This window comes from Callithrix jacchus, chromosome 1 (genome assembly GCF_049354715.1).
Source record: "Callithrix jacchus isolate 240 chromosome 1, calJac240_pri, whole genome shotgun sequence".
Taxonomy (NCBI): domain Eukaryota; kingdom Metazoa; phylum Chordata; class Mammalia; order Primates; family Cebidae; genus Callithrix; species Callithrix jacchus.
In genome coordinates, this window is record NC_133502.1 from 86,013,853 (window position 1) to 86,039,119 (window position 25,267).

At 39.2% G+C, this 25,267-nt stretch overlaps 1 protein-coding gene across 3 annotated transcripts in view; it reads left to right on the forward strand.

Annotated features, from left to right (window-relative positions):
• PCSK5 (proprotein convertase subtilisin/kexin type 5) overlaps positions 1-25,267 on the forward strand; it is a 470,824-nt gene that overhangs the window by 357,588 nt on the left and 87,969 nt on the right. For all 3 annotated transcript variants that reach the window (XM_078366047.1, XM_078366050.1, XM_078366053.1), the window contains exons 23-24: positions 1,545-1,751; positions 3,184-3,252. In XM_078366047.1, the coding sequence (XP_078222173.1) occupies positions 1,545-1,751; positions 3,184-3,252 (276 nt within the window). The remainder of the gene's footprint in view (positions 1-1,544; positions 1,752-3,183; positions 3,253-25,267) is intronic.

Sequence of the window (25,267 nt, forward strand, 5' to 3'; positions counted from 1 at the left end):
ATGATTTCTGGTGTGAAATTATAATCAGCAAAAAAGATAGCTTAAGAGTCCATAATCCAAAAGCGTGTTTTAATAATTGCATTTCAGCCCAGGCACGGTGGCTCACACCTGTAATCCCAGCACTTTGGGAGGCCAAGTTAGGCAGATCACTCGAGTTCAGGAGTTCAAGACCAGCCTGGACAACATGGTGAAACCCTCTCTCTACAAAATATACCAAAAAAAACCCCAAAAATAGTTGGGCATGGTGACACACACCTGTAGTCCTAGATACTTGAAAGACTAAGGTGGGAGGATTGCTTGAGCCCCAGAGGAAGAGGTTGCAGTGAGCTGAGATCATGCCACCACACTCCAGCCTGAGCAACAGAGTGAGACCCTGTCTCAAAAAAAAAAGAACTGTATTTCAACCATGGCTTTGAATAAATATGAAATGTTATGATAAATGACCTGAAAGTTGCCATGCTTACAGGTAAAAAATAGTCAAATATCGGCAATTTCATGTGAGTCAACTTAACATTATACTGACTTTTAGTTTCTGCACTTGGAACATGGGATTAGTGCTATCTTTATCCATAAATTCAGCAGCCTTGCATCTTGAAGGTCAATGGTTTTGGATTCCCATGTGGTAGATCACATGAAGAATGAACCCGAGACCCCGGTTATTCTGAGTAACACAGATCGGCTGCTCTTCAGGGCAGGGACATATGGGAAATCTGATTCAGAAAAGATGGATACCCTGAGCCCACTCAGCACAAAAGCTCCAGGAGGATGGGAATAGGAGACCTCTGGATGCATCACTATTAATCTTATTGTTGTTTTTGCATTTGTAACTGATTAGAATCCTTTGTAACTAATTGTGATGCTTTATAGCTGGTTAGACTTTTTCATTCCCTCCAGGAACAAATTCCCATGGTCTGTTAGGCTGTGGGCACTGTGGATTCTTTCCTTATAGAATCCAATGTTGACAGAAGTCAGGAACCCTCAGGAATGCATGTAGAGGAGTTAAAAAAAAGGTGTGCTTGGTCTAGTGCTTCAATAAAGCTGTCATTGTGGACATTGGCAGCTCTGCAGAAATTCAAACCTTAGATAGTTAACTCAAGTATGTGACTGAAAACAATTCAAAATCATTTTAAAAGATTGCATTTTCATAAAACGTGTCAATCATTATGCATGTGTTTATTCTCATGGGATCTCTATTTCCCCCAAGTCTAAGAGCTTTCACAGATACCAAAAGGAGCCCTTGGGAAGGTTAAACACATTTTGAATTGTAGTTATTCACAGAGCATGGTTTTCATATGACATGCTAGATAGTAGTTGCTGTTCACAGAAATATATAAAATATTGGAAAATGATTCCCTGCAAGGAAAACTTTTCAACTACAAGGATGTAGCTATTGCACTTTTCATTAAATCCATCTTATACCCCTCATCCCCTAGGAACAAAAGCACTGAGTCACATCATTTTAAAATATAATATCTTACATTATAATAACTTCATGGCTAACTTTGTACATTTTTCCTCTTTTCCTCGTCCCTGTAACTGATCAGACAACTATGGCCGAGAGCACTTCCTGTACCAGGGAGAGTGTCGAAATAGCTGCCCAGATGGCCACTACCCCACTGGGGGGAACACCTGCCTGCCCTGCCCAGACAAGTGTGAGCTTTGCCACAGCGCACATGTCTGCACAAGATGCACGAGGGGTTACTTCATAGCACCCACCAACCACACATGCCAGAAGTTGGAGTGTGGACGAGGTAAGCCTGTTCTGGCGCCCCCTGCCCAGGACCAGAACATGGGAGGCAGGACTGTGTCTTGGATGTCCTAGAGACTTGAATTGCTTTCCTGGCTTGCATGCTGGCACTTGGGATGATTTTGGGTGACTCTATACCCAAGTGGGGAGAGAGGTAGCTTCCCCTTTCTCTCTCTGTTCATATAACCTTTCTCTGGGTTTCCCCAGGCACAATCCAAGGTAGTAGGAAAGCACTTAAGTGTGTAGAAAATTGGCCAGGTGCAGTGGTTCATGCCTCTAATCCCAGCACTTTTGAGAGACCAAGACAGTTGGATCGCTTGAGGTCAGGAATTCAAGATCAGCCTGGGCAATATGGTGAAACCCTGTCTCTACTAAACATAAAAAATGATCTGGGTGTGGTGTTGCATGCCTGTAATCCCAGCTACACAGGAGGCTGAGTCAGGAGAATGGCTTGAACCTAGGAGGGGGAGGTTGCAGTGATCCAAGATTGCGCCACTGCACTCCAGCCTGGGTGAGAGGATGAGAGAACAAGACTCCATCTCAAAAAAAAAAAAAAAAAAAGAAAGAAAGAAAAAGAAAAGAAACTTGGAGGTGGAGAGATTGTGGACAGGATATAAGGAAGAGAAAATATGATTAGAATCCAAAAGTCTGGGTCAAGTTTTCTCCATCCCATTTACGAGACATGAAACCCTGGGAAAAACTCATCTAATTTGCCCATGCCTTGGTGTCTTCATCCGTCCAAAAAAGAGCAGAGCGACAGGCGGCTTTGAGAAGCCAGTGAGAACTGGCCTAAAACCACTTGAAAATATTTGGACTGCGAATCCTATGTTATTGTTATTGCCCAATTTCTTATCTTTTATGGGAAGAAGGAAATTAAAATACAACACTTATAGTTTCAGCTCTGTTCTATGTAAGAATGCCACAGACTGTTATTGCTCTGCTCTGTATAAGAATTATGCCTGGTCTGTTGCTGAAGAGAGCTCTAAGACATTTTTAGAATAATTAAGACACTCAATTCTGTTTCTCCTTAATGTTTATGAATGTAGTAAAAGGTTTTAAACTTTTTTTTAAGTGTTTAGTAGGACAGATAAAAAGAGAAAGAGAACCTGTTCATTTACATACCCAATTCCATTTTCCCAGAAGCAGAACTGATTTCTTTAATAAATAAAATCTATCAGCTTGACTTCAAAACTAGCTGCCTAGCATATGGTCCACCCTGGTTCTCTTTGTACCCAATCAAGCTGATACAGTCTATTCAATTAATAGAAGGAGATTAAAAAGTAGAAACTACATATATCCTCGAGGATGGTTTTGGGCTTTGTAATTGCTCTATGATTTACTTTAAAATAAGCGGCACACCAACATATTTTTATAGCAAGTAACGTGTCTCCACTCAATGGAAATGAGTTGTGTTTTTCATTTCTCTCTCTGTGTAGGTGAAGTCCAAGACCCAGACTATGAAGAATGTGTCCCTTGTGAAGAAGGATGTCTGGGATGTAGCTTGGGTATGTCCTCTTCCTTTGCCACCTAAAGAGTTGAAATAGCTGAGTTCTTTTCCACACATCTTCATCCTGTCACTGCCCTAACAGGCACTCCTGTCATTGCTGTCAGCGTCGGCGTTACCATCAACATCCATTAAGTAGGCTCTCTTCAGTACAAACAGGATCACGGTGAGGAAATACTTGCTTTTGAAGCAATGAATGGGTTTCTTGTCTTTATGAAACTCAAGTTTAGAAAAGGAGGCTATGGTTCCTTTTCCTCTGGTTGTCAGTGAGTTGGTGGGGGCTGACCAGCAACCACATTTCAGGTGCCTAAGACTCAGCCTCTCCTTAGCTTCTCAAGGTAACAAATTTGGAAGATCAACAGTGAATAAACTCAAGCAAAGATATGCCTAATTCCTCTAACTCACTTGGAGTGCAAAACACAAAATTTTGTGGGTAGAGGGATGGGGATTTCCTTTATAAAAATGACTGTTGGGCCAGGCATGGTGGCTCATGCCTGTAATCCCAGCACTTTGGGAGGCTGAGGTGGGTCACCTGAGGTCAGGAGTTCAAGATCAGCCTGTCCAACATAGAAACCCTGTCTCTATTAAAAATACAAAAATTAGCTGGGCGTGGTGGCAAGTGCCTCTAATCACAACTACTTGGGAGGCTGAGGCAGAAGAGCCACTTGAACCTGGGAGGCGGAGTTTGCAGTGAACCAAGATTGCACCACCACACTCCAGCCTAGGTAACAGAGCCAGAGTCCATCTCAAAAATAAAAATAAAAATGACTGTTGCTTGGAGCCTAAGACATCTCTTAGGGAATAAAATACTTCAAAAGCAAGTATTTCTTCACATCATGGTGACAACAGAATTGAAATCTCCATCATGCAATGCAAAGCACTTGTCACTCTCACATATAACTCCTTAATTCAAGTCAGTAGCTCCTTCTTTCTTCCCTTCTCACATGCCTGGAGGAGATAGTGGAGACAGTTCGTAACACATGGCACCATTACATTGACTATAAGGTGAAAAGTAGGGAGGTTACTGAATTCCAGGATTGTTTCTTATTGTCCATTTAGGCAAAATATAGAAAATAATTAGTATGTGGGATCTTTGAAAGGAAACTCAACTAAAAAGTTCATGGAATAATTTCTCTTCATGGAACTTTCATGAAGCCCTGGGATTGGTTGACTAATGCTTCTAAAACTTCAGTATGGGCACAAATCACCTGGGGAATTTGTTGAAATGCAGATTCTGATTCACCGGTGTAAGGTGGGCCTGAGAATTTGTGTTTCTGACAAGCTGCCTAGTGAGGCCAATTCTGTTCTATAGAATACTCATGAAGTTGCTAGGGGTAAGATTGTGCTAGAATGAAGTAGACTTTTTATTTGTCTTAACCAATGGATTTTCTTAAAATTTTTTACTGATACACAATAGTTTTACATATGTATGGGATACATGTGATACTTTGAGATATGCATATGATATGTGATGATTAAGTCAGGGTAACTGATATATCATCACCTCATACATTTATCATTTCTTTGTGCTAGGATGATTCTAAATCTTCTCTTTGAGCTAATTTGAAATTAATACTTAAATATTATACATGAATTATTGTATCATTTTGTTCCAAGAATATTTGATGTCAATTATTTCTCTTTCTAACCAGTATCTTGAATAGAAATTTTAACTACTAAGATAAATCTAGGGGTTTTAAATTATATTTCTTCACTGAGGATAGTTGAGCTAATATGAAATTAATACTTAAATATTATACATGAATTACATTAGTTGCACTAATTTAAAATTAATACTTAAATATTATACATGAATTGTAATTTATATTGTGGCTATCACCACCACTGTTTGCCTTAAATGGAAAACATGCACTTTCTATAGTATCTGTAACTACAAAATACAGTTTCTGGAAGCTTAAATACCATTCCCCCATTATCTTCCACTATAAAATGATGCTTATATTACTGGATGATAAAATCTCATAGTAAAGTTAATAAACAAGAAGATAAATTTAGAGTCAGATATTTAAGGTTAAAATACTAATTACATGGGAAGCAAAAATTAAGCCTAGGCATAAGTAATAAAAGTACTGAAGTAAAAAACTATAAGCAAATTCCAGTTTCTGTCTTATGAAGTCATAGAAGGTGATTTTGTACAGTGCAATGATGAATGTTTTGACTATCTTGATTTCACTGTTTGCCCATTTCAGATGTATTTTCCCATTAAGTTTCACACCCCAGCTAATTTCTGTGGTCTTCTCTGGCATCTTTGCTGTTGTGTGTTATGTACCCACACTAGCATCTTTGTGCATCTTGGAGTGGGGTTGTGTGTAATCTAAAACCTGAGGATTGCGCTGTCTTGGCTCTGCTCACTGATGACAATGGGGCAAGTCCACCCAGGGAAGGCACTTCAAGGTTCAAGTTCCTTCCCTGGGTACCTTCCCTGGGAAGTTCCTTCAAGCTTCAAGACACCTTGAGATGGAATGTACGAATATGTGTGAACTTTCTCAGGATCAGTGAGGATTTTGGTATGGAGGTGGGAATAGTGACAAGGCAACCATGATCACTAGGGGCTGCACTGGGCTCATCCTCCACTTAGTTGACCCAGCTAAAGATGAGACTAAGGGGAAGCCACTGGAAATGGAGTCCACAGCAGACACTCACCCTCTGGGGACTCAAAATTCAAAAGATTCAACTTGTGAAAAGAGATAGATTAGAAAGTTTTATTTACTTTACAAAGCGCTATTAAGCTCTTCAGTCCATTCATTACTTAAGAAACGTTGTCTACGGTATGCCGAGTGCTCACCTTGGTGGTGAGAATTTCAAAGGTGATATGGCTGTGATCTTGCTAGAACGGATACCAGGATCTGTCCCAAGTGAAATACCTAGAATGAAATCTCGTAAACGGCAACCTGCCAGAGTAGACACAGGTATAAAGTGCAGTGACACCATCAGAAAGGGTGACAAGAGCATTCTAAATAGCTCTAATTGCTCATTTTAAATTCTAAAATTTCCCGTAATTTATAATATCTCTATGTATTGGGCCTCATGTATTCTTGGATTGACTTGGCTGAACTCAATTATTACCTTATTTCTGAACCCTTCGTTGCTCTCTCCAGTAGAAAAAATTCTCCCTTGTCTAGTTTCCCTTTATTTGTTAGGCCAGTGATGATACCTTTTACAGGTAACTAGTGTAATATTTGGTATGTACACACCTTCAGCCTGGACACTGAACTACCTGAGAACATGCTCTTTGACTTACATGCTCTGAACTAGCAGAATGCTCAGGACATAATAAATGCACAATTAATGTATGAATGTTTGTTGAACTGAATTTGAGAATTGCCCAAATTCATAGCAGAGATGAATGGCATAGGATACACAGGAACTCAGATTTTTTTGTTTTCTCTAATCAAACTTTTCAGCCAAGAAGAAGAAAAAAAGAAATCCTACAATACAAAAATAAATTATTTTGGCCAGGTGCAATAGCTCACAACTGTAATTCTAGCACTTTGGAAGGCCAAGGTGGGCAGATCACTTGAGCCCAGGAGTTTGAGACCAGTCTGGGAAACATGGTGAAACCCTGTCTCTACTACAAAATACAAAAAACTAGCCAATTGTGGTGGCATGTGCCTGTGGTCCCAGCTACTCAGGAGGCTAAGGTGGGAGAATCACCTGAGCCTGGGAGGTCAAGGCTGCAGTGAACTGTATTCATGCCACTGCACTCCAACCTGGGCAATGGAGCAAGACCCTTTCTCAAAATAAACAAATAAATGATTTTTCATGAACTATTAGAACTATAAGGAAGCTTTGAACAGACCATGGTTTATTACGTTTTATAATTTTAAAGAGATAAATACAAACCTGAAAAATCTGAATAATGTGCTATAGATTTCCCCAAGATTCTTCCTGAGAGAAGAAACATCATTTTTTGGAGAGAATTTAACTTTATTCCATTTTAATAATGTAGATTCATCTCTGGGCCAGATCTAGATGATCTCTAGGGGAGTTCGAGAAAAGCAAAATCAGTCATTGTGAGACATTTTATCTACATGATATAATAATTAGCTGTTGAAAATCCTGGTTTTTTTTTTTTTTTGGTTTTGTATTCCTTTCCAGCTATTTAGTGAACATTAATATCTGTCTCTTATACCTAATTAAAGAAAACCCTCAAATTCCAGAGATTTCTGGAATCTCATCTGGTTTCTGGGTGGAGCTAGCCATCTGTCATTCCAAGGAAAGATTTCCAAAAAGTGGGCAGAAAACTAAACTCATGACCAAAAACAATTATTTTGTCTGGAGGAAAATATTGATTTAGATACTTTGAAATAAAATAAGGATTTTTTTATTATGAGATTCGATTTCTCTTCTTTATCAAGTTGTAAACAAATAGATAACATTTTATATAAAACCATTTTTTTCCAAGAATATTTGATGTCAATTCTCTTTCTAACCAGTATCTTGAATGGAAATTTTAACTAAGATAAATCTAAGAGCTTAAAATTATATTTCTTCACTAAGTGAGCATAGAAGTGAATGGAGTAACTTTTACCTAATGTTTTGAGGCAGCTTTTGTTTGTTTGTTTAATTTAGGGATAGTACCAATAGCTATGACACTTAACTGTAACCTAAACTCCAGAGCCCGTATTGACCTCACCACTGACCTGATGATTGATTTTCATCAAATTACATAAGATCTTCTTACTTTTCTACCTCATCAATAAATATAGTGGTTCATGTGCCCTTGTTTTACCTTAGAAAGAGATAATGAAAATTTATTAGTATTTGCCCATTGAAATGGCTTAGTCTCCACCCTTGGGATAAAACATATCCAAATTTTAACATTTTAAGGAATTGCAAAAAAGGAGAAAGACTATATAAATTCAGTGCCAAATAAGGGGACAAATATATGCACCAAAAGGATTTTTTTAAAAAAGAGAACCTCTAGGCACTGACGTATTCAAGAACGGCTTTCAACAAGATGGGAGCTGAGGTGAAAATTAGAGTTTAAATAGAATTTACACAGATAAGAGAGAAGAGCTGCACTATAGGGGGTCTTTGTATTTGGACAATAGCAGGAAAAAAGGCTTGAAGGGATGAATTTCTGCTGTGGATTTTAAGACACTGAGTATACTAATTTTGCAGAAGGAATAAGGAAATAGGCAGAGAAGTTTGGAGAAGTGGTTGAAAACAAAATCTTGAATTCCAGACTAATGAGGTTAAAAGTATTCTGTAGTTAAAAGGGAATAATTGAAGGTTTTTTAAAAACAGAAGTGGGAGAGTGTGTGTCTTGAAGGGTGTTTTAAGAGATTAATTTGGTTATTGTGTTTACTGTGTTCAGGATTATTTAAACCAGCTAGAAGACTATTTCAGAAATCCAGATATAAAATAAAGCAGTCAAATCTAAGGTGCTAGCCAGGAAATTATGAGAACAGAGAGGTGTGTTTTTAAAAATCACATGAAACAAATGGCCCACAAGCATAAGAAACGATGCTTGTTCATTATATGGGAAATCCAGATTAAACCTACTGTGAGATACCATCTCTGATCTAACAGATTGGCAAAAATTCAAAAGTTTGCAAGTTCTACAGGTAAGGTTGTAGGAAAGCGAACACCACAGTTATTGCCTCCTGGTGGGAAGACAGAATGGTATAATGACTGTTGAAGGAAATTTGGCAGTATAACAAAACTCCATATGCATTTACCCTTTGACCTCACAACACCCCTTCTAGGAATTTACCCTGGGGACATACATACATCCACAGATTCAAAACAGCATACTCACCATGCTATTCATGGCGGTATTATTTGTGGTAGTAAACTATTGGAAACAACCCAAATGCCTGTTCATGGAAGACTAGTTGAATGAATGGGGTACATATACACAATGGAGCACTCTGCAGCTACCAGAAGAGCAAAGATGATCTGCATGAACTGATGGTGATTTCATGATACACTGTTACATGGAAGGCAAGGGGCAAAAAGTGCACATCATATGCTACCTTTGTGGTAAGAAAATGGCGAGATAAAATGTGTAGTTGATTTACAATTTTACTTACTTTTGCAAAAAGAAACACAAAAGATAACCAAGAAACTAATAAAAATGGTTACCTATAGAGAAAGGTAAAGGAGATGGGCAGGACTTCTCTAGCTATATTTTTTATTTTTTAATCTTTTTTAAAAGAATTTTTTTAAGAGATGGGGTCGAACTATGTTGACCAGGCTGGTCTTGAACTCCTGGCCTCAAACAATCCTCCCATCTTGGCCTCACAAAGTGCTAGAATTACAGGCATAATCCACCACATCCAGCCTCTAGCTATATCTTTTTAGTTTTGATTTGAACCAGATAAATATTTTACATATTCATAACAAATGACATAATATGTCGTGTGAATGGACTTCTGCTAGCCAAATTTAGGACAATTAGAGCATTTAAAAAAAAAATGGATGATAAAGAATTCCAACTCAATTAATATTTTAAATCTATGCATCGATAGTGAAGAAAAAGGAAGAGAAAGGAATAGAATTAAAGGGAAAGCTCTTCTTTACACAAAAGTTTCAGCTGTCATGTATTTGAGGAAAGAATTAGGAAGTCATAATTTTGCATCTCCTAGTATATGGACCCAAGGGAGAATCATCAAATCATAAGTGGATTTAAACACATTGGGTGGAAAATTGCTACAGAACAAGATAAGCATGCAGACTCAGAGTACGACCACAATTAATAGTTCATCACAATGAAGAGGTTTGCTGGTTACTAACTGAAGCAAGTTATTTTACATAGCATCACTATTATCAGTTCCATAAACCTGACATTATATGTCTCCTGATGTGATACTTTAACAAGTACATAACATCACCTCATATTCTTTTTGTTTTATTTTGTTGTGTTTTGAGACAGTGTCTCCCTGTCATCCAGGTTTAAGTGCAGTGGCTTGATCACAGCTCACTACAGCCTCAACCTCCTAGGCTCAAGTGATCCTCCCATTGCAGACTCACAAGCTCCTGGGACTACAGGCATGTATCATTAGCCTGGGCCAACTTATTTTCTGTAGAGATGGGGTCTAGCTATGTTACCCAGGCTAGTCTCAAACTCCTGGCCTGAAGCAAACCTCCCACCTTGGCCTCCCAAAGTACCAGGATTATAGGTGTGAGCCACCATACCCAGGCTTCACCTCGTATTCTTGACAGAAGTGTCTAGATCACTGATTTTCAACTGGAGGTGATTATTCCCCCATGCGACACGTGTTGATGTTTCAGACAGTTTTGATTGTCATTACTGGGAAGTTGTTACTTGCATCTGGTGGAGAGATGTTGAGGATGCTGCTAAATATTCTACGATGCACAGGACCGCTTCCCCACGACAAAGAATTACATAGTCCAAAATGTCAATAATGCTGAGGTCAAGAAAAACCTTACTTGGCCTCAAGATAATTGCAAGATAAATCCAGAATGTGGCGTATCTATGAGGCAACTGACCTGTACTTGGAAAGAAAACTCAATATTTTGGGGGGGAAAATGAAAATTAGGGTATTAAATACAAAAAACAATCAAGAAAATGCATAATTATTTTTATTTTTATTTTGAGGCAGAGTCTTGCTGTGTCACCCAGGCTGGAGGACAGTGGCATGATCTCAGCTCACTGCAACCTCTGCCCCCAGATTCAAGTGATTCTCCTGCCTTAGCCTCCTGGTTAGCTGGGATTACAGGTGCATGCCACCATGCCCAACTAATGTTTTGTATTTTTAGTAGAGAGGGTTTGCCATGTTGCCCAGGCTGGCCTCAAACACCTGGGTTCAAGAGATCCATCCACCTCGGCCTCCCAAAGTGTTGGGATTACAGGAGTGAGATACCATGTCCGGCCTAGAAAATGCATAAATATTGATTAGAACCTGGGTTTTTTTCTTTTCCCCTTCTTGAGGTATAATTGACAAAATAAAATTTGTATATATTTAAGATACACAATGAGATTTTTAAAATTGATGTTTAATTGGTGAATTTAAAAACATATATATTTATGATGTACATATTTTAAAATATGTATACATTGTGGGATGGCTAAATTAAGTTAATTAACATATGTGTCACCTCACAAATTTATCATTTTTTTGTGGTGAGAACACTTAGAATCTACTGGTAGTTTTCAAATGCATCATAATTAACTATAGTCTGTATAACATGATGTTTTGATGTATGTATATATTATGAAATTAATTTACTCATCACCTCACATACTCTGTGTGTGTGTGTGTGTATATATATATGTGTGTATGTGTGTGTGTGGTGAGAACAATTAAGATCTATTCTGTTAGCAAATTTCAAGAATAGAATACGGTATTATTAACTATAGTCACTATGCTGTATGCCTGATATCCAGAACTTATTCATCCTGCATATCTGAAACTGTACCATTTGACCAATATCATATCCAAAGTACTCAGGGATAAAATGTCATGATGTCTATAACTTATTTTCAAATGGTTCAGGAAAAAAACAAAAAGGATTTAGGTAAATCATACAAAATTGTTCTTTGTTCCAAACGAGGAGGATCACTTGAGGCCAGAAGTTCAAGACCAGCTTGTCCAACATGGCAAAACCTCATCTCTACTAAAAATACAAAAAATTAGCCAGGCATGGTAACCCACTTGATTGTGGTTTCTAATACCATTCTCCAATGAAATATACCAAGGTTCTTTGGAGAATTGGCTGATTTTTGAACCAGGAAAGGAGATATACAGGATGAGCCTATAGCATCTTGTAATGACAGAAAATAGGAGGATAATAGGGGTTATAGCTCAGGGGTAGGGCATTTGACTGCAGAAAGGTGGTGCTCAAAGGAAAAAATCCACAATGATGGACATATGTCAAAGGGACACAAGAGACAACTGAAGAGTTCTCAATGGCCTAAACTGGAACAATTTGGTTAATCATATAGATAGAACGGTATTAGATGATAACACAAAGAATAAAATAAATATCCATGAGTTCATACAGATATAAATAAATCGCTGAATAAGTAAATAAATAGGAAGGAGAAGATAAATCTTTCATGTAAAAGAATTCCAAATAACTTACTTAAATATTCCTCTTTTAAGAAAGTGGAGCATTGCTCCCTACTGCTTAAGTGTGACTTTCATCCAAGAGCGCAGTATGGAAAGGGCAGGGGCAGAAGGACTGTACAGTGAAGAAAGCTGACAAACACTACGTCATCCATGTGATTAAGGTAACTGATAAATCATATGGGTTAAATGTACTCCTGATACAAAGTAATGAGAACCACTTGACCTCTATAGTCTTTCTGCTAAAAAACCATGACCCCAGTCTAGTCATGAAGAAAATATCAGACAAATCCTACTGGAGGACACTTTGTAAAATACCCGATTAATACTCAAAACTGTCCAGTTCATTAAACAAGTCTGAGAAACTGTCACAGCCAAAAGGAGCCTAAGGAGATATGATGAGTGAATGTAATGTGGCATCTTGGATGGGATTCTGAAACACAGAAAAGACACTAGGATAAAAACTAAAGAAAGCTGAATAAATTACAGACTTCAGTAATAACCACATTATAATAAAAATAAAGGTCACGATACAGCTATTTGAAGTTTTAGAAACGTCTTATATCTTGATTATTGGAGTGATTGCATGATTGTAAGCATCTGTCAAAATTCAAAGAACTATACACATAAAAAGGGCAAATGTTACACTATGAAAATTGTATTTCAATAAATCTTACCTGAAAAGTCCAGGCACAGTAGCTCAGACCTGTAATCCCAGTACTTTGGTAAATCAAGACAGGAGCATGGCTTCAGACTAGGAGTTTAAGACCAGCCTGGGCAACATAGCCAGACACGATTTATACACAAAATTTAAAGTTAACAGGGTATGGTGTGCATGACTCTAGTTCTAGCTGCTTGGGATACTGTGTAGGAGGATCGCTTGAGCCCAGGAGTTTAAAGCTGCAATGAGTTATGATCATGCCACTGCACTCTAGCCTGGGAGACTGAGCTAGATGCCATCTCTAAAAAAGAAAGAAAGAAAAAAAAGAAAAGAAAAGTACTTCAACATTAGAAGGATTCCATTAATATTCTCTTTCCTGATTCTGAATAATATAATAGTTACTGAATTGCTAGCATTTATTGAATACTTACTGATGTGCCAGGTGCTGTACTAAGTTTTTAAGCATATTACCTGACTTAACTCTGTGGAATAGATATAATTGTTCTCATTTTTCAGATGAAGACATTAAGGTCAGAACATTTATGAAATATGGAGAAGTTCACTAGGTTGGTAACTATTAGAATCAGGACTTGACCCTGAAGAGCCCAAGACCAAAACTCATGTGTTTTATGACACTCTGATCATACCACCTAATGTAGAGCAGAGCATTATGCTTTATGCAATAATGAAGAGATAAAAGAAAGCCTTGTTTCCTGTCCCTTTCCTCTGTCCTTCCTACTAAAGCCATCATTCTTAGTTTTGGCTACAGCTTTACGCCCAGTGACGGAACTGACTCAACCAGTGAAATAGTGACACTGTTCTTCATAGTCTTGTGAATTAATTTGGATTCGCTGCTCATCCAGAGCTGTCAGCCTTCAGGGCTTACATCTGGAAGGCTCTGAGATGGGATCGAACACACAGGTAGAGCTCTACAGCATCAAGTCTAGGAGAGTCAGTAAGCATATTTTCAGTTAGCCCTGGCATCCTCCCCACCACTGTACCTCCACAAGGGACTTTCTTGCTCTATGGAAAAGTGAGTTCTATTATAAGCGTGTGATTGGCAGGAGACACCCTAACCTTTTTCACCTTAATCCATATTACATTCAAACTTCAAATTCAGGACTCAGAGAACCAACCTCATTTACTCTTACTGTTCCCTCTTTCCACAAGCGAGACTCTAGTTTGTAGAAAAAGTATTGACAATATTGGAGACATGAAGTTCACTCTTTAATTTGCTAATGCAGCAGATATATAAGGTTTTCAGATTAAATGCTATAGACACAGATTACTATTTATTTCATTTTTACTCCGATCTCTAACTGGACCCTTTCCACATACTTTTAGAGGCACAAAAACAGTGTCAAACCATTTGGTACCTTCCAAACCAAAGGCATTGCAGAATAAAATATAACTAGCACAGTGTCTCCTTTAAATTGGAAGGAAGTTGCTGATTGTAAAACTGCTGCTCAGCATTCATAAAGCATCTTCTTTTCAGAGGTCTAGTGCATCATCCACTGTGTAGCCAACCTTAGTGCCCAACCCAGGGAGTTACTGACCATTGTCTCTATGAACAGATGGGGAAGGGGCATTTAGGATACCTCTTTTTTTTTTTAATGGCCAAACACAGAGCCAGCTTCAGAGAAAGGATTCAAATATAAATGTAGTGTCAACAGTTTTCTGAAGATAAAAGAAACAAGCTCCATTAGACAATTCTGTCCTTAAAAAAATTATAAACTGATTGTTTCTATTTTTTATTCATTAGTGCCTCCCTGCCCCTCATTGTCTAAACGATACCTCCTTTCACTGGTAGAAGCTAAAAAGGCATAAAACCTTTAAAAAGAGAACATCAAGTTGGAAGAACTTGAAGACATTGTGCTGTTTCGTTGTCCTTCACTCATCCTGGCTTTCTTCATTCATTCATTTAGCTCATACTTATTGCATGCTTTTGTGCTTTCTGCTTTCCCGTCATTTGTTCAGTTTATTACACATATAATAGGACTGTATAGCCTAATATTTATCAAGCATGACCAGGCTACACACTTAATGCACGTGATGTGTTTTCACATTGGCAACTTAATAACTTTTATGTATGGGGAAACCGAGGGTTAGAGAAATGTTGAAACGTGACCAATTTTATGCATATGAGAAATGACAGAGTAGTTCAGAAACAGTTTGTCTGGAACAACCTTATGCATAACTTTGCTCCCTCTGTCTTCACAAAGGAAGTAGTTGGCTTAGAAGCTCTTGGTTATAAATAAACACTAGGATATACCAAGTTGTATTTCCCAAATCTTGTGACTTCAACAGGTTTATTTATCTCTCTCATGCTACATCTTCATTATGGGTAAGCTGAGAACTCTGCTCCATATGAAACTTAATCCAGGACCAGGTTGATAAAGCAGCCACTATCTTGCCATGGCAGAGGCAAAGCAGACACTGGCTCTTAGAGGTATTCTCTTAGAGGATATGGCACTTGTACCTCCTGCTTACATATTTTTGGCTAAAGCAAGTCACATGATCACGCCTGGGATCAGAGAGTGGGGAGGTGCAATCCTACCATATGCCTGCAAAAAAGAGAACAGGTAATGATTGTGAGTAATGGTGACAATCTCACAGGAGAATGACTGTTGGTCATGGGACTGTTGCTGGTATATTCTGAGCTTTCACATTATGTGTTTGTACATGAAATAGTCCCAAACATGTGTCCGTAAACGATTTCCCTTCTGTTCTTCTGACCTTGTCCATTATCTTACCTTGGACGTGTCTAACTTTTTTCTTCTCTCAAAGCAACTATTTTGAAGAAGTCACTATTTAAAAAAAAAGAACTGTTATGTCACTTCTCTTATCTCTGGCAACTGATGAGTCAAGAAGAGGACCAGTGGTCAATGCCATATGGTCAATAGGTAGGCTGTCACCCAAAGGACCTTGGCCCTTCTTTACTGTCATCTTTCAAGTGCCTACTGTGAGAATAACAAGTGCTGCTATCTCTTGCCTTTGTTTGCTGCCTTAAAAAATGTATTAGCCCATATAGGACACATCTTGGGAATGTGGACAGTATCTCTCTGTTTTTTAGTTAGATTCAAGAAATATTTCCTGAGCATCTATTGCAGGCTAGGCACAGGGATATAAAGATGAATAAAACTTGTTCTTTGCTTCTAAGGGGCTCACATGAAAATGTGATAGGCCAGAGTTTCTCAGCCCCGGGTACACATTAGAATCCTGGGGAGCTGTAAAATGCAGGTATGGACACCCACTCCCAGTGTTTCTGATTTAATTAGTCTGAAGTGAGGTGTGGACATTGGTATTTTTTAAAAACTCCCTGGCCAGGCATGGTGGCTCGTACCTGTAATCCCAACATCTCAGGAGGCTGAGGTGGATGGATCACTTGAGGCCAAGGAGTTTGATACCAGACTGGGCAACATGGTGAAACCCCATATCTACCAAAAATACAAAAATTAATCATGTGTGGTGAGACTACAGAGTCTCATCTACTTGGGAGGCTAAGGTGGGACAATTACTTGAGCATGGGAAACTGAGGTTCCAGTGAGCTGTGATCACGTCACTGCACTCTAGCCTTGGCGACAGAATGAGTCTTTGTCTCAAAAAAACGACACAATAAATGAATAAAATCTCCCTGACTGATTCTAATGTACAATCAGGGTTGAAAGCCATGGATTAATACAGATATATAAACAGATAACTTCAACATCTGCTTAAGATACTGTGTTGAGAATGGAAGCTGAAACAGAGGCAGATACATTATATTAGTATTGTTCAGCTAGGTGGACATTTTACAAACATGACCTCTAATCTTCAATATAATTCTCAAAATCCTTATCTTAGGCTGGTTCAGTGGCTTACACCTGTAATCCTAGCATTTTGAAAGGTCAAGGTGGCAGGTAGGGGGAATCACTTGAAGTCAGGAATTCAAAAGCAGCCTGGCCAACATAGCAAAGCCCTGTCTCTACAAAGAAACAAAAACTTTTTTAAAGTTAGCCTGGTGTGCTGACTCACATGCATAGTCCCAGCTACTTAGGAGGCTGAGATGGGAGGACTAGTTGATCCTGAGAGGTTGAGGCTGCAGTGAACTATGATGGCACCACAGCACTCCAGCCTGGGCAATAGAGTGAGATCCTATCTCAAAAGGAAAAAAAAAAATCCTTATCATCATTCTATAGATGAGAAAACCAGTGCCCAAGGAGCTTATGTCATTTGCCCAAAGTTACACAGCTAACAAGTGCTAGAGCTAGATTCAAACTTAGGACTGTCTGGCTCCAAACCCACAGACCATCTAAATATTTGCTCTTTTTCCAAAGTAGACTGCACTCATACACTATTTTCCTAAAGAATATAAATGAAAGGTCAGTCAGCTTCAGTCGGTCAGCTATATTTGCTTCCTTCTTGATTGCATTCTATGTTCCTTAGTTGTGTCTCCTGACATTTCCTTTGCTCTTCTCTGACATTCAAGCTCACATTCTTAGAGTTATGGGGGGTGGGGCGGAGAACATAGTGGCGAGGTATCTTAAGTTCAATTCTAGAGCAATTAGCTCATCATCTTGGCTCTTCGTGCTATTACGCTATTTCCCCCGGAGCCGGGTATAATCAAAGTTCCTCCTACTTGTTGTGTAACTGACCTGCGAAGTTGAGCTGTGAGCCAAGTCTGTCTGGATCATGTAAGCTTGCAGAGAGAGGACTGAGCCAAGTACTTCCAAAACAAACCTCGTTAAACAAAAGCGGAGTGTGGTCGAGCCAGCCGGACACACAGGGTGGAGGGTTTAGAAGACCGTCTGCCTGTCTTGAAAGCAATATGGGGTCTGTGACATTAAACATTCCAGGGCAGCTGAGCTGGAGGGATACATTCACCTTTACAGATGAATCTGGGAACTGGTGAGAATGATTCCACATGATTAAGAATAATAAGCTAGAAAACCATTGCCAAATTACTTCCTTTTAGTGAAATGTCTTCAGTTTTTCTGAAATCTTTAGGCAATCAAGACCCCAGCTCATGTCTGTTCATCAAGCTTAAAGAAAAATAAAAATGAGCCCGGCAGTAGTGACTAGAACTTCGGATGATTAGGTCTCGTTTAGTTTTGCAGGAGTGTGGAAAATTGAGTCAGAAATCTTAGTCTCTATTCATCTCCATCCTTCCCCTTACACAGTGAAAATCTTGGTCAAGGCCCGTACATACATTGTTTCTTAATTCCATCCTGTTTTATAAAGGAAAGCATCACATATTGTACCTCCTAATAAGTCCCTAGAAGATGATTATGAAAACTAGAAAGGTGCTCATATCGTGACGGTCTGTGGGTTTGGAGCCAGACAATCCTAAGTTTGAATCTGGCTTTAACACTTGCTGGCTGTGTAACTTTGGGCAAAGTTGCACAGGTGCAAAGTAAGTTACACAGCACAGTTTTATAAAGAAAAGCATCACACACCTGTACCTCCTAATAGGTCCCTAGAGATTATTGTGAAAACTAGAAAGGTGCCTGTATCATGAGTTCTTCAAGAGAGAGGAACCAAGAGGCTCTACTGTGAATATCAAAACAAAATTTAATTTGCTTTCTCTCCATGTTTACCCTTTTCTTAAGAAGCCTGTTGGTGTATCTGAAGCCACATGTCTGACTTGGGAACCACTGTGTCACAGCACATAGCACAGTGCCTGTCACCAGAGAGGCACTCAGTAACTATCTGTGACTTCTGTGCCTGTTTTAGCTGTCCTCATCTCACCCCCCAACTCTCCATCTCCCTATGCCACAGCCAAACTGCCATTTCATAGTCCTTTAACAGATGGTAGGAAGAGCTTCAAGCTCCACTGGTTGAAGAGAAAAAAAAGTGGATTTAAGTCACAGAGCAGACACCAGAATAGAGAGGAGCTGTGTGTGGATGAGGCAGGAGCATCTGCATGTTGATACCCAGCTGCTCAACAGGCTGGTCTCCAACTGAGAGTTGGGCCAATGATGAGTGTCTGCAAATTGCCTCTGCACCTCTAGAGCCTGAAATTTCTGCTTTCCAAAAGTCAACAAGAGGGTAATTTGGTAGGTGTCCAGACTCATCCTTTCCACAAAATCTCTCTGCAGCTCCCACCAGGGAAAACTTGGCTCCAGCCCTCCCCGCAGCCTCCAGTTCAGCTTCCAGCACAGTGGGCCAGCGCAGGGAGTCAGAAGCAGAACAGGATGGAACACCCCAGCAAGCTGGAGAATGACTGGGCCCAGAGGCAGGATCTGGGCAGGGCCATGCCTCACTGACCACCCTTTGGCCAAGTACCCCAGATTGAAGCAGTGGAAGGCAAGGGGTATCCAGGCTGACCTCTGCAAACCTTAGTCATGTCCTCACTGATGATGTGACTGGGTCGATCAAACCTTTTTTCCTCGCAGCTGTGCCTATGGTCATCTGTAGCAACCAACTTTCCTTTTTTTATATTTCTTTTCCATGAAGTCAGTATGTTCTGACTAGCTATAAACTATCCACCATTAGGTGAGACAAGTCCATAACTTGGCAGGTATGAATCAGGCAGGTAACCCAGGGATGTCTACCTCTTAGCTCCTTATTCCACAGCTCCCAGGGACAGGGACAGGGAGGGGCCTGGGAATACTGGGAGAATAGTCTCTACTCAGTGAAATTGCCAGAGCAAGAGCACATCTAAGGACAGATATGGCATTATCTCCAGAGGGGTAAGAGGTAGAATATTAGAATAGAAAAGTTTATCAGTCTCTCCAACCTCTGATATGAACCGGAAAGAGCTGACAGCCTGATTTCTCATCATGGTGGAATTTTATGCCCTCAAATAATTGCTAGTAACCTGGATGTTCCACTGGAAAAATAAAATCAACCTGAAAATATAGACTCCAAATTACCATAACCCCAGCATTTGAGTGATGACATTGAGCCTTTGGGTCAGGTTTGGAGATGAGTCTTGAGAGAGAAAGAAAGTTGCTTCTAAGGGGTACTTGTTGGAAAGCCTAGTGCAATCACACTAGCTGCCCAAGCAAATTGTAAAATTTCAGGTTTATTGTGTTTAGAAGAAATAAAGCCTGTACATTTGAAATATTATCCAAATGACCCAGCTTCAACTTAGAAATCTTACATGAATTGAAACAAGTGAATTAGGGAGGCCTCTTGCCTTCAGCCCTAAAGGGTCTGTGGGAGGTAAGTCAAGAACCATTTATAGTAGTGATAAAGTACTATATTTAAGGCTGTAAAAATTTGGCATGCAAGGACTTAGTTCAGAAGTAAATTCGGTTTATGTGCTCAGTGAAGGAACAACTGGAAAGTTTTACAAATGGGAAGTTTGACCTACCGAGACTTTAAAGATAAATTATGTCAATTATTCCTTAAGACCGAGAATGGTCATTTACTCTCTTGAATGTTGAAATGCAAATCCGAACCATGAAGTCAGTAACAACTTCACTTTGCCATGATGCACATGGCTAATGACAGTTACCCAAAGCCATTGTCCGACTGTCACATTATGTGCCCAAATGTGCACTAATGGGATGGGCCACTTGGGAACCTAGCCAGCAACTGGGGAGAACATCAGAGCTATGCCCAATTAATGAACACTTCATATGATGGGGCACGATGCTTTTGCTCTGCCAAGAAGCCAGTGACCCTTTACTTGAGAATTCTATAATATGTCTCTCAAGCTAGAACTAGTAGATAATGCTTAATAACTGACAGATGTGTGCTTTAATAAAAACAGCCTTAACTTTAGTCTCCTACATATCGCCGGCCTCACTGCCTACCTCTTGTTCCTCACCCTCACTCTCCAGCTACACTGCAGGGTCCTAGTCATGACTTCTGTAGCCCATTCTTGCCCCGGGGCCCTGCACTAGCTATTCCCTCTACCTGGAATGTTTTTCCCAAGATACTAATGTGGCTGGCTCCTTCCTGTCATCACATCTCAGTTTAAATGTCAGCTCCTAAGAGGCTTATCCTCAGCACCCAATTCAGCCTCCCTCCCTCTCTGTCTATACTACACACACACACACACACAAAACACACACTCTCTCTCTCACACACACATCAATCATCCAATTTTAATTCTAGCAGATCATATATAAGTATCTAATGTTTTGATGTTTTATTGACTTTTAGTATTTGTGCGCCGTATTTCTTCCCTCACTTAAAATGTAACTTGCAAGCAGGCAGAGACTTGATGGGTTCTGTTTCCTGTTGTCCCATCAGCTCCTTGAATCATGCTTACCACATGCAGGTGCTCAATCCGAAATGTTCAACCAAGTCAATGGCAGCATCCTCACAAGTAAATCTATGGTGAATGATTTGAACGGGCCCTTGTGGAGCAGGGAAAAACCAGACTTCAGTCTCAGTGCTCACTTCAGGTGAGTCACTTCAAACCAGTTTCAGCGTCTCCCACCCTCATTTAGAAGCAGAGGGGGCTGAGCCGGACCAGTGGGCCAAATCAGTGGCCTGCTACCTCTCTTCTGTGAAGCCCTTTCTCTTCCTCACCATCCACTTCTTTCTATTTAGCCAGGACAGCTTTGCATTAATCTTGTTAATGTATTTGATTTTTTGTTAAGTTTTCATTTGGTAAAGGATTCTAATGTTAAAGTAAAATTTTAAATCTCCCAGCTTAGATAAACCCTTCTGTTAGAAATTAATCCTGGCCCAGCTGTAGGAGGCTAGTTGTGCACTTTGGGGAAATTCACTTAAGCCTCAGACTCCTCATGTAGATGGAGGATAATTTCCATACCTCTCTCACAGCATTGGTGGGAGTTTTAAATGAGATAATCAATCTGTGGTAGGCAGAAGAATAGCCACCCCAAAAGATGTTCATGCTCAAATCCTCAGAGCCTGTGAATATGCCACCCTACACAGCAAGAGGACTTTGAAGATGTAATTAAGGTTAAAGATGTTGAGATGGGGAGATTATTCTGGATTATCCAAGTGGACTCAATCTGAGCTCATGAGTCTTTAAAGTGGAGAATGTTTCCAGCTGCAGTCAGAAAGAGAGACAAGACAGAAGGAGAGAGACCCATCATCGATAGCCCTGAAGTTGGCAGAAGAGATGCCCCAAGCCAAGGACTGCAGGTGGCATCTAAAAGCTACATACAACCCTCAGCTGATAGCCAGCAAGGATGTGGATATCTCAAGTCTACAACTGCAAGGGACTGAATTCTGCCAACAGTCCAATTGAGTAAGGAAATAGATCTTCTCCAATAGCCTCCAGAAGGAACCCAGCCCCATTGCCACTCTGCTTTTAGCCCAGTGAGATCCCTACCAGACTTGTAACCTACAGGCCTGTGAAATAATAAACTTTTATGATTTAAGCTGCTAGATTTATGGAAATTTGTTATGGCAGCAATAGAAAACTATATAACTATTACATTTAAACTATGTCATAAAGTACCTGGCACATGGGAAGGGCTCAATAAATGTGAGCTTTTCTTATAAATATTATTAATGGGGTAATTATTATCATTATATTATCTCAATAACCTCGTCCTGCCTCAATGCTGAGCTCTGAATTCTGAAACTCCATTTCATGCCTATCCTGGAGACGTGTACTCTTAGTTGCCTAACAAAAATTATTCACCAGCTTCAAGGCCCAGGTGTTGTGCTGGATTGCAGTTAGAGGAAGTTTCAGAGATGCGAAACCAAGTGTACAGATTAACATCACTAAAGAGGAACAGATGGACAGTGGTTGCTTCCTGGGGTGATGTCTTTAGAAAGGTACAACATGACCCTCAGAGTAGATTGGCTGCAGATGATTAATTTGTTTAAACATGAGGAAACATCAGGAAAATCCCAAATGAGAACCTTTATTAAAAATAAACCATTGCCTGTTTCGAAATAGGAAAAAAAAGAAGTCAAAGTATCTCTGTTTGTGGATGATATGATTCTACACCTGGAAAACCCTAAAGACTCTGCCGAAAGACTCCTAGAACTGATAAATGACTTTGGTAAAGTTACAGGATACTAAATCAATGTACAAAAATCAATAGCATTTTTTACACCAATAATATTCAAGCTGAGGGCCAAATCAAGAATGCGATCCCATTTACAAATAGCCCCCTTCCTGCCACCCCCTCACAAATATGTAGGAATATATCTAAGGAGGGAGGTAAAAAATCTCTATGAGGAGAACTACAAAACACTGTTAAAAGAAATTAGAGATGACACAAACAAATGGAAAAATATTCCATGCTCATGGATTGAAAGAATTAATATCATTCATGTGGCCATTCTGCTAAAAGCAATCAGCTTCAGTGCTATTCCTATTAAACTGCCAATGTCAATTGTCATGGAAGTAGCAAAAACTATTCTAAAATTTATATGGAATCAAAAGCCAAAATGATCCTAAGCAAAAAGAAGAAAGCTGAAGGCATTACATTACTCAATTTCAAACTATACTTTACAAGTATAGTAACCAAAACAGCATGGTATTGGTACAAAAACAATCATATAGACCAATGAAACAAAATAGAGAATCCAGAGATAAATTCATATACCTACAGGCATCTGATCTGTAAGAAAATTGACAAAAATAAGCAATGGGGAAAGGACTCCCTATTTTATAAACTGCGCTGGGATAGCTGGCTAGCCATATGCAGAATAATAAAACTGTACCCTAATCTCACCATATACAAAAAATTAACTCAAGATGGATTAGAGATTTAAGTGTAAGATTTCAGACTATAAAAGTCCTAGAAGAAAACCTAGGGAACATAATTCTGGACATGGGTCTTGGGAAGGAATTTATAAGTCATCAAATGCAATTACAGCAAAAACAAAAATTGAAAAGTGGGACCTAATTAAACTCAAGAGCTTCTGCACAGGAAAAGAAACTATCAACAGAGTAAACAAACAACATACAGAATAGGAGAATATATTTGCAAACCACACATCTGACAAAGGTCTTAACATCCAGAATCTATAAGAAACATAATTCACCAAGCCAAAAAAACAAAAAACAAAAAAACACACACTTAAAAATGAGCAAAAGACATGAACAGATACTTCTCAAAAGAAGCCATAGGAGCAGACAACACACATCAAAAAATTCTCCACATGACTAACATCAGAGAAATGCAAATCAAAACAACAAGGTAACATCTCACACCAGTCAGGATGGCTATTATCAACAAATCAAAAACAACAGAAGATGGCAAGCCTGGGGAGAAAAGGGAATGCTTATGCCCTGTTGCTTTGAACATAAAGGAGTTCAGCCACAGTGAAAGGCAATTTGGAAATTTCTCAAAGATCTCAAAACAGACCTACGATTTGACCCAACAATCCCATTACTGGGAATATATCCAAATATACCCAGCATATATATACCCAAAAGAAATCCTTCTGACAAAAAGACACCTACACGCATATGTTCATCACAGCACTATTCACAATAGCAAACACATGGAATCAATCTAGGTGCCGGTAAATGGTGGGCTGAATAAAAAAAATGTGGTACATAAACACCATGGAATACTATGCAGCCATTAAAAAGAACAAAATTATGTCTTTTGTAGCAACATGGATGCAGCTGGAGGCCATTATCCTAAGCAAATTAACACAGGAACAGAAAACCAATTACCGCACGTTCTCATTTATAAATGGGAACTAAATATGGAGTACGCATGAACATAAAGATGGCAGCAATAGAAACTGAGGGCTACTGAAGAGGAAAGGGAGGGAGGGGGATGAGAGTTGAAAAACTAACTGTTGGGTACTAAGCTCAGTATCATTTATACCCCAAACCACAGCATCACTCAATATACTCAGGTAACAAACCTGCACGTGTACCACCTGAATTGAAAATAAAAGTTGAAAAAAAGTGAAAATCAAAAAAGAAATTGCCTTTTAAAAATATCAATGTCACCAAAGTCAACGAAGAGCCAAGAAACTGTTCTAGATTAGGAGAAACTAAACAGATGGGATGACTAAATGCAATGCATGATCATAGAATAGATCTTTATTGAACATCATTGGGTCAATTGAAATAATTGGAATATAGATGGGAGAGTAGATAAATGTATTTATTAATAATACATTTCCTGAAGTTGAAACTTTCTGAAGTATGACTCTATTGTGGTTACCTAACAGAACATACTTATACTTAGGAAATGCACGCTGAAATATTTATGGGTTAAAGACCACAAGTATGCATCTTATTTTCAAATGGTTCCAAAAATAAATGTATGTATAATATATAAAACAAATGACAGTGGCTCAAGCCTGTAATCCCAGCACTTTGGGAGGACGAGGTTGGTGGATCATGAGGTCAAGAGATCAAAACCATCCTGGTCAACATGGTGAAACCCCATCTCTACTAAAAATAC